This window comes from Lycium ferocissimum, chromosome 5, assembly GCF_029784015.1.
Source record: "Lycium ferocissimum isolate CSIRO_LF1 chromosome 5, AGI_CSIRO_Lferr_CH_V1, whole genome shotgun sequence".
NCBI lineage: Eukaryota > Viridiplantae > Streptophyta > Magnoliopsida > Solanales > Solanaceae > Lycium > Lycium ferocissimum.
The window spans coordinates 68,058,098-68,075,217 of NC_081346.1; the positions used below are offsets into that span (position 1 = coordinate 68,058,098).

General features: G+C 35.9%; 2 protein-coding genes across 2 annotated transcripts; one reads left to right on the forward strand and one right to left on the reverse strand.

Annotated features, from left to right (window-relative positions):
• The first annotated feature begins 7,309 nt into the window (after positions 1 to 7,309).
• On the forward strand, positions 7,310 to 13,556 carry LOC132057163 (uncharacterized). The gene is made up of 3 exons (XM_059449629.1): positions 7,310 to 7,919; positions 10,893 to 11,060; positions 11,772 to 13,556. Exons 1-3 carry the CDS (start codon positions 7,365 to 7,367, stop codon positions 13,431 to 13,433), a joined length of 2,385 nt encoding a protein of 794 aa, XP_059305612.1. The 5' UTR covers positions 7,310 to 7,364; the 3' UTR covers positions 13,434 to 13,556.
• Positions 13,557 to 13,915: 359 nt separating this feature from the next.
• LOC132057164 (dolichyl-diphosphooligosaccharide--protein glycosyltransferase subunit 4A) lies at positions 13,916 to 14,342 on the reverse strand. The gene has a single exon (XM_059449630.1). The coding sequence runs from the start codon at positions 14,340 to 14,342 to the stop codon at positions 14,229 to 14,231; it is 114 nt and encodes a 37-aa protein (XP_059305613.1). The 3' UTR covers positions 13,916 to 14,228.
• Positions 14,343 to 17,120: the final 2,778 nt, after the last annotated feature.

Genomic DNA, 17,120 nt, shown 5'->3' on the forward strand with positions numbered 1-17,120 from the left:
TTTTGTTATGATATGGAAGGTATAGGTATGATGTAGTGTGTGGAAAGGAATGAAAAGCATGAAAATTTTGGTGTGTTAGAAGTATATGCATGTTGGCCGTGTATATGTATGTGTTGCAAGTATATGATGACTTGAATTCACGCGTTAATCTAGTTGTATTATGGTAGAAATTGTGTTGGAAGTGAAAGTTGAATGAGCTAGTGAAAGTTGGAAAAAATAGTATGTGGCCGTGGGATGTAAGGAGTGAAATGGAAGTGAATTAAGTTTGTTAGTATGTTAAGTGTGATGTGATGAAGTAAATGAAAGGATAATAGTTCTTGTTGTCATGGAAAAAATGGTTGCTATGTTGTTATAAGAAATTATGCAAGTTTATTGTATTTATGTAAATATGGAAATGAAAGTAGTAAGAGGCAAATTAGGATTTTCATTGATGAAGTTGGAAGACAAAAAAGTGTATTATGGAAGTTTATGTTGAAAGTCGGAAGCCTTGAATGAATTATGGTTTCGACGGAATTTTTGTATGCTTTGCAAATACTTTGTATAGTGATATGGAACACTTTCGGATTGTGTTGAAATGATTTTGGTTAGTAAATGAGTATGAAATGTTGATATTAGCTTGAGAATGGAAGTTGTCGCCTTATGTTGGGAAAAAGACTATTTGTATTAGAAATGCGTTTTTGGTTAATTATTGATATTGTTGATGTTGTTATTGATATTATGGCCGAGTTTAATTCTCGGGGTGTCGTATCTATAGGGGAGATCTTCTAAAAGAAATTTCGGTAGCCAAGTGTAATAAAGATTGAAATGTTAACTTTCATGAATAGTAATTTGGTAAAAATGACCATTTGCGGTTTTTTAGACGAAACGGGGATTGAGATTTGACAAGCGTGAGACGCATGATCCCGGTATGTAAAGCTTACCTACTCTTTGTTTGGCATGTCCTAGACCTACTAGGTCAAGAACGGAACCTCGGAAGTAATTACTGCTCCTCGAAATCCGATCTATAAGTTGGCTACTATTCATTCAATTCAATTGAAGCCTAATGACCCTATTTTGGCTAGAAAGCAACCAAATGTTCGAAACCTATGTAAGGCGACCGGTTTACTTTGGAGTCTTTATGTATGATCTCATAGACCCTAAACGTCCATAAATTATGATTGCCACCTCGACTTGACCCGAGGTGGGCCCGCTAACCCCGATATGCCTTAGTTGTCTTACTAGAACCTCTTTTTGAATAAGCTTCGATAAGGGATCTTCGATTTTGAAATTATCCCTTATGAAATAATGTCTTGAACCCTATGAAATGCTAGGCCATGTTTGGAACCATACGTACCACTTGGAAATCATTTGGTGAAATAAACTTCCGTACTAAATAATTATTTGGCTATTTTGTTTAATGAATTGACTTATGAAGTAATCAAGTTTTGAAAAGCTATTTTGACCTACGAATTGCATTGTTTGCTCACGACTCTGCTCGTGCCCCTATGTGACTCCGTTTACCGGATCCCGGGCCGGTTCTGTGATCGTGCGCCCTATGACATATTCGGAAGTATGATGTGTTACGGTTTCCGTGACCTCGCCATAGGGCCGGTTACCGTTTTGGAGTTATGATGTGATATGGCCTTGGTTATGTTTGATGATGTGTACGATATTGTGATTTGTTCGGAGATGTACGAAGATTTGAAAACTTCCGGAGTATGATGTGTTGTGGCACCGAGCGTCGGGGGGTGACCACGTTCACCGAGCCTTATGCATGATTTCTATTTGCATTATGTCTAACTGTATCTCGCACAGGTTGGGTCCGTTATATTTGTATCTGTTTTCGTATTTCCCTGACACCAGTTATGCTTTGGATTACTGTACCTTCCGCTTTATATACTCAGTACTTGTTTCGTACGACCCCCATTCTTCGGGGTACCCGCGTTTCATGCCGCGCGGTACGGGTGTGTGCGCGACACGCGCGACTTAGGATTCTTGTTCTGTTGTTTGAGAGGCTCCTTTGATCCGGAGCTTATACTTTTGGTATATTTCCTTGCTTATTGTATATTCTGTACATTTGTGACTATCAAAGATGCACGGGGCCTGTCCCGTCACATGTTCGTATGTTTTGTTATGTTTGTAGAGGCTGTAGTCATGTTTGTGGGTCGTGGGTCGATGCTGTTTTGTATGTGATCTCGGTTTGTCTGCATATGACTCCGATTTGCATCCTTGAGCGGCCCGTATGTTTGTTTGCGTGTGTGTGCGACGGGGCGATGTACATTCCGCCAACTTTGATTCGATATGATGTTTTGACACGGCGACCGCTTGGATTGCATTCGTGTGAAATCTGCTTCTGATTATTGGTATAAGCAATGTCTGCTAACTCTGATCATGCGATAATACGACGATTTGGTTCGTACATCTGTTCGGGTGCCTAGGTAGGGCACCAGTCACGGCCCACGGAGCTGGGTCGTGACATTTGGATTGGCTTATTTTAAGTTCTCTTAAGCTAAAACATCTTTTAAGTCATTTTGTAGCGTTCGAATAAAATAAAAAAGTGCTTTTAAGCATTTGTTTTTAAGTCAAAATATCCAAAATAAGCCAAAAGCTATAATTGCTAACTTATAGCTTATGCTTAAAAGCCACTTAAAATAAGCCCATCTTAGTATAGCCGAGTGCGATCCTAGCGTGTAATATATGGGTTCACATGAACTTTAATATTCCCGAGACCCCTATATGAATTAAGAGATACATTAAATATATTTAATTATGAATTCAATTATTATTGTATATTAATTTAAGGTTCATGCAGAAATCTATAAACTTTAAATTCTGAATTTGTCTCTGGGTATAACCAACATTATACAAAGGATAGCTAAGATTTTCTATGTACCTAGTCTTGAAGTACCATCCCAAATCTCAAGGATATATAACTAACAAGAAAATTTAAGATTTACTCAACAGTTTCGAAGATGGCAGTTTGGATCGTGTTTCTTAAATTTTTGAAACATCTAGTATATTAAAATTAATGTAGATCTAAATGTAAAATAAGTGTGTTTAATTAAGTTGCAACCTGAACGAGGTGAACAATTTTCTAGTACTCTTTCACCGCCCACGTACGCGTGGTGAGTGGTGAGAGGCTCACAAATCTTAAAGGTTCCCTCATTGAACGGGTAGATATGAGAGCCTTGCAAGTTTTGATGAGGGTCTACATACTTATTACTGATTGACATATGTATCAACATTTATATTTAATCATTTCCTTGTAATTTGATACTTCATTTAAGTGTCTTACTTTTGTTTCAATTTAAGTGTCTCCCTTTTTGGTTTGTCCTACAAAGAATGCCTCTTTATATATTTAGTAAGTTGATAATTCAAACATTTTACGTGACAAGTTTAAAAAATCACATGATTCAACGGACATTTTAGTACATTATGCATATCGTTAATTTGAGACCACAAGATTCAAAAGTTTCTTTTATTCCTTGAACCCTGTGCCTAGTCAAACTTACACACTTAAATTGGGAGGGAGGGAGTACTTTGTTCACTTTATTTAATGTATCTTAGCTAGGCTACATAGAAAGAGTTTAAGAAAGATAAGGAACAATTTTAATTATTTTGTGGTTTTAAATTAAAGATGTATATAATAATATCAAAATACCTTTTGGATATTGTAGTCAAAACACAGAGACAAATCCAAGATTTGATATTTATGAATTTACAATGATCTCAAGTTAACATACAATAATAACTGCATTCACAATCAAATATATATATATAGATATTTAATGGATATTTTAATACATATACAGAGTTCGGACAAAAGCTATTGGATTCGTGTGAGCCCACATGTTACTCTTAAAATCTGACCCTATCTGAACAACTCACGTGGTATGTTGAAATTAAAGAGTTATTAAATTTAAAAGAAATAATATTTTTAAAAACTCTAAAAAGGAAATTAAAATCTGACACAAAGCGAGTAGTTAAATACTATACTACAAAATAAGAAAAGAAAAGGAGAGAGGAAACAATGGCCAATACTGTCACGACCCGCCTAGAGGGCCGCGACGAGTACCCGGAGCTAGATACCGAGCACCATACATTATACCATTATCGCCTTAACCTGTACTCTTATAAGCTTCATAAACATGTACACATATCCACATATACCAGCGTTCATGGCAGCAAAAGAATAAAGTACGAAATATACATCGAGGGCACATGACAACTGCTACCCACATACAAGTATCTCGAGCCTCTAATCGAGGTCATGGCGATGGGACAGGACCCCATCATATCCAAAGATGTACACAAAAGAATATATCGAATACGACACCTCGGCCTATGGAAGTGCTCGGTGCAAGTGGTCCGACTCCTGGGAGGCTGGGTCGTCTCCCTGTCTACCTGTGGGTATGAGCACAACATCCAAAAGAAAAGGATGTCAGTACGAACAATGTACTGAGTATGTAAGGCATATATCATAAAGTAACAGAAGAGCAGGAAGTCAAACAAAGATGAAAAGATAGGCCATGCATGCATACGCGTAACATACCATACCATGTATTGCTGCGGAACGTGCAGCCCGATCCATATATTACCGTGGAACGTACGGCCCGATCCATTATCCATATAGCCCGCGTCCGGGATAATATCATAATAGGCCAGCTGATCAGGTGGCTATGCATCTATAGCATATATAATATACGTAGCATGCATGAGAGCCCAAACAAAGGTGCACTCTCTCGGAGTGACATAAGGTCGTAAACCTCCGAGTACATTATGACGTCATCATCATTAGATCGTGTCTGATGCTCCATGACGTAACCTACGGCCATATGTAATATAGCTCAGACATAAGCCGAAGCCATATGCTTTATAGCCTGGGGCTATATGCAAAATAGCTCACTTAGACACGAGTAGTGGCCATATGCTTTATAGCCCACTCAGTCACGTCAGGAAACCATTTAGAATGCTAAACTTGAGAATCTTTCGGAGTGGAGTCATTGTAAGATTCTTTAGGAACTATAAGCCTTTGGCATTTCTGGGGGTAAAATATCGAGAATAACATATACAAAATCAACATATAGGGGTCGTAAGGAAGAAGGGGATAGCCTCACATACCTTTGTGTCTCCTTAACGACGTCGACTAAGAGCTCTCCTTCCGACTTACGATTCTACATATAAGAGGGTTCGTACGAAGGTTAGATTGTTGAGGGCATACTTACGTTTAAACTAAAGCGACTAAAGCTAACGAAAATTGGGCAGCATTTCGTTTGTTTCGACAACTTTTCCTTATATAACCAAACAGCTCCCAAACAACACAACAACATCCATAATAGCATAATACGCAATTTCCCTCACGTTAAACATTTTTCGACCTCTAAACTTATTTCCGGAATCCTCCATAACCATTACTAGAATAAAACTTCAGACTTATTTGTAATTCGAGTTCTTCAACTACTCAACATCCTTACCATCATAAAATAATTGTAATACTCACCTTGATTACGTAAGGATGATCTTTGGACAAAAATATTCCATCCATACCAAAGGGATTTTCAACCTCTATCAATCTTTCGGAAGCATTTACACCCTTGATTCAACTAACTTTTGGTGTTTGATCCTTTGATCTCCCTACTTGGATGTGTATTAGTGTGATATGGAGAAAATTCTAGAGGTTTGGAGAGTGTTTGGATCGTGGGAAATGAGAAAAAAGAAGGGAAAACCGTGCCTTTATAAAATTAAAATTTGGACCCGACCCGGAATATACGGTACAATATACGGTCCGTATAATTTATACGGTCCGTATATTGGACCGTATGTTCCTTCCAGAATCTCCAGAAATTTCCCCCTTCACTGGAAGAGTTCTACGGCCAAACATACGGGCCGTATAAAATATACGGTCCGTACATTGGACCGTATAATCCCCAGTTTTTCCGGTTTCGTTCTCGTCGCTTCGTTTGATCTCGAATCCTTATGGAACCTTCTTGGTACTCGTGCAACACCTCCTTAACGATCTAATGGACTTGGAAAACTCGTCCTTAAATCCTTGCTAACATTCCTTAGCTCGACGCCCATGAAATCCTTCCCAAACGTAACTTATACTTCTCTTTCATGACGAGCCCAGTTTCGCCAAGTACGATAACCTAAGAATCTTATCGTATATACATTAAGGTTGCCAATCACCCTCTTGTTGTCGTGAATGTCTCATGTCCGCCTTGACCGACGTTAGTCCATTCACGACACGACGTCACGAAATTACCGAGGTGTAACAAATACCTCCCCCCTTGGCAAACCAATGGAAGAAAAAGGAATAGAGATGAAAATTTAACTTCATTTTTTTCTTTATATTCTTTTGTTCTTCCATTAGAGATACTTAATTAAGTAGCTCAGATAAAATGAATATTCCCCTTGAAGAGGAACATATGCTTAGATCTCAAGGTTGAAAAAGGAATAGAGATGAAAATTTAACTTCATTTTTTTCTTTATATTCTTTTGTTCTTCCATTAGAGATACTTAATTAAGTAGCTCAGATAAAATGAATATTCCCCTTGAAGAGGAACATATGCTTAGATCTCAAGGTTGTTAATTAAACATCTGCTGAAACTTTTTAGTTTTAGAAATATTTTACTCTCTTTTATTTATTCATTGAGCAATAATATTACTCTTTAATTGAGCTAAAAAGCTGGATTTCCAGATGTATGAGTGTGACACTTTAGCTTCTATAAATACTTCTCCAACTCAAGCCTAGAGAGCAACTTCTCATACTTAGCTTTGTCACCAACCTGAAATTAGAATACCATTCTCTATTCTATAAACTAGTGAGCCTGCTTAACATAAATTCATCCTATTTGCCTCTTGTTGATTTTACAACCAATATACCTGTCTGAAGCATTGGATTTGCGCCGTGCATGTCCATATAGTCATCTAGTGGCGTGCAGAAAGTAGTCGTCTTGTTACTAGCTGGTGAATGTCTATATAGTCGTTTAGTGGCGTGATGGGAGTAGTCGTCTTATCGTTGGCAGGTGAATTTAATTTTTAGTTAGCCATTTAGTGGTGTGATGCCATATGGTGGCGTGGTGAGAGTAGTCGCCTTGTTGCTGGTAGGTGAAGTTAATTTCTAGCTAGCCGTTTAGTGGCTTGCAGAGAATATTAGTCTTGTTGTTGGCAGGTGAAATTTCTAGCTAGTCGTTTAGTGGCGTGCAGAGAGCAGTAATCTTGTTGTTGGCAGGTGAATCTTCTAGCTAACCGTTTAGTTGCTGCAGAGAGTATAGTCGTCTTGCTGCTGGCAAGTGAATCTTCTACTTAGCCATTTAGTGCATATGTGGAGAGAGGAGTTGTCTAGTTACTAGAAGGTGAATCTTCTAGCTAGTAATTAGCTCATCATGCCAACTACCATGGTGGCGAAACGAGCTCGAGCCATGTGGTGGATGAGGCTACACTCGGCCATTCGAACCGCCTTGGCATGCACCATAGTGGGGTGTGTCACCCTATATAGTCCACCTTCTCTTGCGAAGCAACTAGCATTTCCTTCTTTTTCTTACGTTACATCGATATTCATAATGTCCGATGCCACGTTAGGACATGCCTTAAGGGGATGTTGGCATGCATGTCTTGCCACACTTCAAGTCATGCCACTTTCCATGTTAGGCTTATGGCTTCATGACTATGTCGTCGATGACCACTTCTCGCCCGAGATAGCCGCCCTGATGATGGCAGTGAGCGCATTTTTGGTGGCGTTGCCGGAGAGTACGGACTTGATGTGTAAGAGAATTGCTTTTGGACAGCTTGTTATTGTGTATGTTGATGCTGTTATTCATGGGGTTTATGCCAATTCTCTGGTTATGCATCCTCTTAGAATTGCTTTTAGCACTGTACTTGGAGCTTTGGCTTCTATCTTGGCTCTGTTGCTGCCCTATCCTTGGCTAGCTTATCATGAGGTATGTATGAACTTCAATCAAGTATCAAACTTGTAAAACCTCTTTCACATATATAAATGATTGTTTGAGGTTATCTTTTGAGTTTAACTAATCTTCATTGATGGTGAAAAAACAATCTTTATACTATCGGGTCATCTTCAGTTGTTGCTGCTATTAACCTTAATTTTAAATTACAAATCTTACTTTTTGTGGATGGTTATATGTAGATATCTTTTGAATGATCTAATAGTGTAAAAAAAGTTACAGCCAATATATATAAGTTAAACTCTTATATATCTTTGAGTTTAAGCTCTATAGAATGTCAATGTACGAGATTGTTTATACTATCCGAGCAATCGGTCACCCAAATGATATTTACAGATAAACATTCTGAAAAAACGAATGTGTATAATTTTAAATAAGACAAGTTAACTTGTATAAGTCTACAATTGGTAAAGCTAACTTGATGGTGTAAAATTACGTTAAACTCATATCTCTTTTGTGATATGATCATAGTGTAAAAATTCTTTCACAAAATCAGTATATGAAGGTTAAACTCTTTAGTAAAACCTCCCCCACATGACTTGTTTTACTGATAAATTAAGAAGAGAGACAAAACCAATAAACAACATATAGTTTGAGAGGAAGAAGACGTACCCAAGTCTGAATTTACCCAAGGATTGTTAGCATTAATTGAAAATGAAGATCTCTAAACAAGAATATACTATATTGTTAATTAGTTTTTTAAGAGTATAGAAATTGATACTTTTAATATGTAACATCTTGACCATTTAAATTGTGTTTATACCTTCGATGTAACCGAGGTTTTCAGCTGTTGAAAAGTCAAGTAAAGCACTTGTTTTACCTGTAAATTCTTCATTTAGGTATATTATTTTAATTTGCTCAATGGTTTAGTTTGTTTATTTAGTAATTTCCTTTTTGTTTAGAAAATCCGTCGGTGTAGACTTATAGCTGTTTGGCCAAGCTTATTTTCCCTGTACTTATTTTTTCAATAAGTGCTTATTTTAAAAAAGTGAGGTGTTTGGCCAAGTTTTTGGAAGAAAATAAGTGCTTTTGGGGAGTAGCGAAGAAGCAGCTTTTTCGGAAAATGCTAAAAAAATAGCTTTTACCCAAAACACTTTTTTGAAAAGTACTTTTGAGAAAATACACATAAAAGCACTTTTTTTAAAAGCTTGATCAAACACTAATTATTGCTCAAAAGTACTTTTTAAATTAATTGATTAAACACAAACTATTTTTCGTCAAAAATACTTATTTGAAAAGTACTTTTGAAAAAAGTTTTTAAAATAAAGTCGAAAACTAAACAAATTTTAGTCTGTAGATCAATGACAAAAATGACAATCAAGTAGAGTTTGGATTTTTAGGAAAATGTCCACTTGGCGTTTGGACATACATTTTATATGCAAATTAGTGTTTATTTTGTAATTTTTCGATTATTTTAGCTTCAAATTGAAATAAAGAATTTAAAATTAAAAAAAAAAAAATCTGTTTGGGAAGTATTTCAACTAATATGATGGGTTTCACTCACATGAACTGCAAAATATTTTTTTTATCTTTAACTTCAAATACTTGCTTTTTCAACCTGACCTAAATCTTTTTCCAGACGAATTTTTTTCTCTCATGCAGGATACACGAGTTTGATATTAAGTTATATACACTAGCAACGTAGACATTCGATGTAGTCTAACTTGTGAGCTACAATAGTAGTCTGTTAATATTTTATCAAATTACCAAATAAGGCTTATCATAGAAATTTATCCGTAATTAGTTGCCTTATAAATAACCTTATTATATAAATATTATTTGCATTGTCGGTGAATAAAACTTAACTCTCTTACTCAAGGGTCTTAAGTCCTCTGGAGAATCACTTAACCATAGTGCAACAGAAAAGGGGAAAACTCGTTACGTAAAGATTAAAATTTCTTGATGTTCAACTTGACATATGCACATTGAATTTAGTGTGTGGTTGAGAGAAATGCCCTTCTTCTTATGACAATTCGATTGATTATATTATTTAATTTGCTTGGTATGTTCTCTTTTATGCATGGTCTATAAACTTCACAGATGTTTCCAGTCTGTTTGATCAAAATAGTAAGCGTGGGGAAGAGATGAGGCACATTTGGAGTAAATATGTGTGGGGTTTGTACATATAGCTGTTGCCTGCTTCATTCAATGTTTTGATAATTGAATTTAAAACATCATTGTGTCATGTCACTATTATAGAAAATGTATAAGATTTCACCTCATACGGCTCCTCAAGGTCATAAAAAATAAGGTGTAGGACCAGGGGTGAAGCTAGAATGTAACGAGCAGGTTCGGCAGAGAAACTCAATAATTTTGATCTAAATTTTGTATTTGTCATAAGAAAGTCATTTGTTTAATATGTACAAATTTAAAATTTAAAACCTAGTAACACAAAGAACTAAAATCGTAAACTCATTAGTTTCAAATTCTGATTTTGCCTTTGCATAGGACCACAGTCTTGGACCAAACTTGATGTTAGATTGTTTATGTCCAAGTAAATCACAAAATAAAGAAAATGATGTTAGTCAATCTCAAGTTGTGCCCTGTCGAACTTATTGTCCGGTAGTTAAACAACGAGATAGTTTTCTATTTTCTAATTTACTCCCTTCATCACATTTTAACACTCATTTTTAGCTCTTTTCACATCTATTAGTTTAAGAAAACAATAAATACAATGTATAGTTTATAAAATTACCTCTATTTAATAAAAGTGGTTGCTTTTTTTTTTTTTAGTCTTAAATATTGTGCATACTTTTTTTTAAGGATATAACTGAAATTAATTGTCAACTTCAATCTTTGAATTTCTAAATAACAATTATTGGGACAAATTTTTAAAGCTGAAGTGCCTGCTAATTTGAATCTGAGGGGGGGAAGGAGTAACGTATTTTGTGTCCTTTAGTAATGCAAATTTGATTTCTAATGTATATTGTAAATATTCATTGCCAACAGGTGAGAAAACTATACCAAATTTATGCAGAAAGTGTTACAGGTAGAATAAATTTATATTTGAAAGCCATCCATTCTCAAGACGATCAGATAACCATGGAGCTAATATCTCAAGCCAAGCCCTTTACTGATACAGGAACTAAGCTTCTTGAGACTATCAAATTGTTGGAGGTAAGCTCATTGCTCCCCCAAAAGTTCTCAGGTTTTGAATGCATGTTAGTCTTATCATCAATTCTTGTTCGGGTTAAATTCACATACGATCACTGGATTTTATCTATCATAATATTAAAGTTGCAGAATCATATTTGTACATTAAAGAAATTACTGAACTTTAACCATTATAACAACAAAGTCATCAAACTATTTCTTTTGACATTAAAGTAACATAACTTTACGCACTTTAACCAGTAAAGTCACCAAACTTAACCCACTATACCAAAACAAAACCTGCAATGTACTTTATAATAAGTACAGTTTTGTATTTTAACTCTCATAGTGGGTAAAGTTACAATCACTCTAACGTGATAAAAAAAAGGTAGTTTGGTGACCTTACCGTTATAATGGGCAAAGTTCAGTTTTTAATGCGACAAAAATAGTTACGTGAAGTTAATATCATAGTGGATAAAAAAAGAGCAGCCCGGTGCGCTAAGCTCCCGTTATGCGCGGAGTCCGGGAAAGGGCCGGACCACAAGGGGGTAATGTTCAGTTATTTAATAGCAAAAAATAGTGACACTTTGTTGTTATAGCGAGTTAACCTCACTTACTTTCATGTGATAAACTGTATAGCCTTACTTTACGTTTAAAGTAAATAAAGTTCAGTGACTATATGTGAAATGTACATTTTCTGTTCAGTAATCTAAACGAACCTCTTACTTTGAGCAGGAAGGTTTGCAATGGGAGAAACCTTGGCTGAGATTCTTGAATCCCTATTTCGGAGATCCAGGACATGGTTTCCAGAACATGGAGATTTCAATGAAAGGAATGGAAGTGGCATTAACTTCTTGCCCTTCTTTTCCCGCAAGAATGATAGATAAAGAGCTCTTTAAAGTCTCCCATCATGTTATGATGTTTCTTGGTGAAAGAATGGGGCAAGATAGATCCTCTTTACCACATCATTCAACAACAGAAATGGAGTTTGAGAAGCAGTCTTCTAGGCAGAACCCTGAACCAATTTTACCAACAAAACAAGATCAACCAGCACTTTTCTTCTTATCCTGTTTTAAAATGTGTGCGAGTGATTCTGACACGATCACACCTATAACCGAAGAATCAATATATACAACGGAAAGTAGTAGTAACAAATCGTGCTACAGACGAGTCTGTGTCAATTGGACTATGCCAATGATCAACGAAAGAATGGTGGTATTCGCGTTTAAGTGTTCAATTTCATTGGGGCTAGCCGTGCTACTTGGTCTTCTATTTAATACTGAAAATGGATACTGGTCAGGCCTCACAATAGCCCTCAGCTTTGTTACAGGAAAACAAGCAATTTTCACAGAAGCAAATGCTAGAGCACAAGGAACAGCTATAGGATCAGTCTATGGTGTACTTGGCTGCACTATTTTTCAAAAAGTCGCGCAAATAAGGTTCTTATCGTTACTCCCTTGGATTATTTTCACCACATTTCTAAGGCATAGTAGAATGTTCACTCAAGGAGGGGGAACAGCAGCAGTAATAGGTTCACTACTGATTTTGGGCAGAAAGAGTTTTGGTCCACCTAGTGAATTTGCCATTATTAGACTCACCGAGGCCTTCATTGGACTAGCTTGTTACGTCGTTGTTGAGCTTATTTTGCAACCTACAAGTTCAGCCAATTTAGTCAAAAAACATCTCTATCTGATCCAAGGAACACTTAAGGATTGCGCTAAACACGTGGTAGTTGATTCGAAGGAGAACGGGCTAATGGAAAAGCAAAAGAATCTGAAATCTCAAGTCCATGATTTGGAAAAGTTCATTAAAGATGCAGTCTTGGAACCTAGTTTCTGGTTTTCTCCTTTTCCAATTTCTTGTTACCAGAAGCTCCAAAAGTCTTTGTCAAAGATGGCAGATGTTCTGTTCTTCATGGGATATGAAATCGAATTCCTCTCTCAAGCGTTCGATAGGTATTATCCTGATAAAAGGGAGCTTCAACAATACATAAACAAGGAACTAGAGCATTTTAAGGATGCCCTAAGCTCTTCAGTGAGCTGCTTTGAGAAAACCATTTCTATCAGACTGTTAAAAACTTCTCAAATCCAGCCAGAGCAGAATATATTGAATGATCTCGAAGAAGGGAATTCATCACGGCCAAATGAGTGTATCATTTCTTCCAGAAATGATGAAGAAATGGAGATGATTGTGCGTTCTTTTCTTCAGAACTCAACGGAGGTTTGTGGTAAAGTGAGGGACATTGCAGGTATGGAGCTTAAAGGAACGATCGTTGGTTGTTTGTGTTCTTTAGAGTTTTGCATGAGCTTTTTGGAGAGAGAAGTAAGAGACATCGACATAGGAATAAAGGATTTGGTGAGATGGGAAGATCCTTTGGGTGAACCCACGCGTTCATAAGAATCTGCTACAAGTTTCTTTAGTTACTATAAGCAAATCTATAGAATAATGGTAACAAAACATAAAGTTGTATATCTAAAGTAGGGCTTTAGCATTTTATCATCTATAGTTGTTTCTTTCTTACTTTTTCCTCTTAGTTTTCCTTCAAATTCAAAGGCAATATGTTATTCTGAATCTTGTCTACATTTTATTAAGCATATAATCATCTAGGCAATTTAAACTATGAATTATATTATGGCAGTTATAACATTAAAAGTGATGATTATGGCTGTAAAACTGATGGCATAAGTAAATTATGTAGAGCTAACAATCCAAGATCATGAATTACCCAATATATCAAATGGTTAATATAACATCAAAACATAGAAAATCCCAAGGCGAATATTCAAACAGACCATACTTTAAACAACCAAAATGTCGTTAGCCTTTAATATTTTTTTAATCTTAATACTAACAAGCCACATGCTATTGGTCGAAAAAAGTGCAGGCAACTATGGATCTTTATTAATGTTGGAAGTTCCAAATCTTTAGTGCCACTAACGTTTAGTCCTTTAGAGGTGCAAATCACAGAGACAGCAATGTACCGATCAATAGTTTTAGCCAAGTTATCTATGGACCGGAAGCAGTCAGATACAACTCAATGCCCAGTAATAAATGTTTCACCACATCAAAACTCAATATCTATCATATAGAGCGGCCAAAGGCAAATGAACATAACTATTGTTGCTGAAGCTAATTTGAAATAAGCAACTAACATAACTATTGTTGCCGAAGCTCATTTGGAATAAGCAACTTTCAGTTGCCTTCATATTTTGGATCTGCCATCACATAATGGTAAGCAACGACCAGCACAAAGATAAAGATACCAAGAAAGTTGGCAAAGAAGCCGAGGTCCTGGTCGTCAATCATCTGCAACATTCATGCACAAAAGAAAAACATATCAGACAAATCAACGACATATTTGTCGCTTAAAATGTGGACAATAACACTCCAGAAAAGGATAGGTAAAAAGAGAAGGATCTGTTCTAGTACGTCATTCTTACTGAAAGTTAAAACATCATGGAGACTATTGCTAAGTTTCTTTCTTGATTACCCATTTTCACTTTACCAATCCAAAATTCTTAACCACTCCAACTTTACCAATCCAAAATTCTTAACCACTCCAACTTTAGAATTCATATTTACAGGTTGTATGCAGCTACAAACTCCAAGTAATGACTATTTTCTATCAATCTAGAAGACAAATTATTCAACTAGATAATTAGTCAGCCAAGCTGTTCAACAGAAACTACTAAACGCTAAAGGCAGCAGAAGAAAAGGCCAAAATTAGAAATGCGGAATAAAAAAAACAAGGACAACAAAATAAAAACACCAAGCACAATTTTTTAGCAGTTCTTCTCATCTCCTTTCTTTTCTTTCCTTCCCTTAAATGAAGTCCAAAACATCCTTTAATGAAGCTGTCTGTAAAGTCTAACAACACTTTAGTTTAGGCTAATGAACAAATTACATTAAGTGTTACTGTCACATTACACATACCTTCGTCTCTTTCCAATCAAATCCTAAAACAACTACTTAATACTCCTCATCCCTCTTCCTCTTCTCTCTATTCTTTTATCCTGCAGGGTCTCCATTCTTATATCTTTAGTCCAGACATTATTGGTTTGGGATAATTTCAGGGCCTTCAGGGATGGAGGGTTTAATCCTATGGATTTCTAATTCTTAAGCTTGAACCCGATGCAACCTGCTTGAACACTAGTTGATTTTAGCTGTTAATTAGGATCATCTTCTCACATGAACTGTGAAACCTGTCCTTTGGAATCAAAAAAATTTGAAATCCCGTCTTGATCCGATTGTCTCCATCCCCTTGGACCCATAGGGGATTGCACGTACTAAGAAAAACTTGATTCATGCTAAAGCTATACAAGCAATTCGAGCTGTATGATCCAGGTTGAGCTAAAATATCGAGCAAAATGCAAATACCTTTTCCGCATAACAAAGTATCAGTTTGGTATGATGAGAACATACCCCAGTTCCAACTCTACATCATCATTGTACGCCACCAAACTACTCCTAGTTCCCCTTTACTTATCAACAAAAAACTATTATATGCCACGAAACTTCATGTCAAGCAAACAACAGAAAATAACTTAGAAACTATCCTCCCTTGTAAACATTTTGCATTGTTTTACATCATATGAAACAAAACCTTAAGCCTTCCGATGATTGTTTGCAGAGCTTCTTAAGCACTATAGGAATGAAAGTTATAGTCGGATACTCCCACCGTCCCAATTTATGTGGATTTTGCTATTCAAACGACACGATTTTTTCATCGTCTTTTAAATATTTTGAATTGTCATTTATTGTGACTTGTAGAAAGCTCATATGCCTTTCTTCAAAATATTTTGAAATGTCATTTATTGTGACTTATAGTACTCACTGCTGCGTAGTTTCCAAATATGAACATTTTATCTCAAAAAAAAAAACTTAAAAGATTCTTTCTCCGAATACACGGCCAAAATTATCAGGTTTGACTCTCCAAATCTGAATTGTGCCGCATAAATTGGGACAGACGGAGTATATATTTTTCTTTATCTTCAGAAACGTTGATCCATAATCTAGTTCATCTACATAATTCATTTAATATTAAGACAAATTTCGCTTCCTGTGTAAAACCTAGGAACAAAAAAGGAGCAATTCTCGTTTTTCCCTTACACATTCAGTTAAAATGTATGCCATTCCTTATGGAATTACCCAAATCGACATAATTAATTCACTCAAGCAATAGATCAAGCATTCATAGCAAAAAAATAACAATAAATCATCTAAAGAAATATAAAAAAATAAGTCGCCTCTAAAAATCAGCTCAATAAAAAAGTATTATTTAAACTTACAGTGATACGAAACGCAAAACTGGTGTAGAATTCGAAGCAATAGATCTACGATTTTTCTTCCTTACAGTGAAGACTTTTAGATCGGATTTTGGAGCTATTTAATCTAGTCGTTGTAGTTATACGACGTCGTTTTGAAACCTTGGTGTGTGGATTTTTTAAAAATTAGTGTTGGTGATGTGGCTGCTGGGATTCGAGTCCAGGTCTCCACGTGGAATTCTCACCACTAAACTACAGCCACTTCATGTTTGAATGGTTAGAACATGGAAACATAATATTTTCCGCTTCGTTTAAAATTTTTAGACTTGGAGGTGTGTTCAATTATACTTTTTTCAAAAAATATATGGTTGTTTGAGTGTACTTTTCAAAAAAAAAAAAAAATGTGAAATAAGATTCATATCTTCAATTTCTAAAACGGAAAAGGGTCATATATACCCCTGCATTATGGGAAAGGGTCATATACACTTTAAGTTATACTTTGGATCTAAATATATCCATCCCGTTATACTTTTGGATTCAAATATATATATGTCATTATACTTTGGCACGAATATACCGTTAGAGTTAACGGAATGACACATGTTAGCCTGGAACAAAAAGACTTATCCTCAATTAATTTAACCCGACCCACCCCGACCCAAATAATTTAATCCGACCCAATCCCCTCAAAATTAAACACCGACATAACTTAAGAAGGAGGTGTTGTCCCTGATGAAACTTTCCATCTGCCTACGATCAAGGAAATATTTCATTTTCAAGGCAACAAACAGAAAATCAACAACTACTACTTAAGATATTT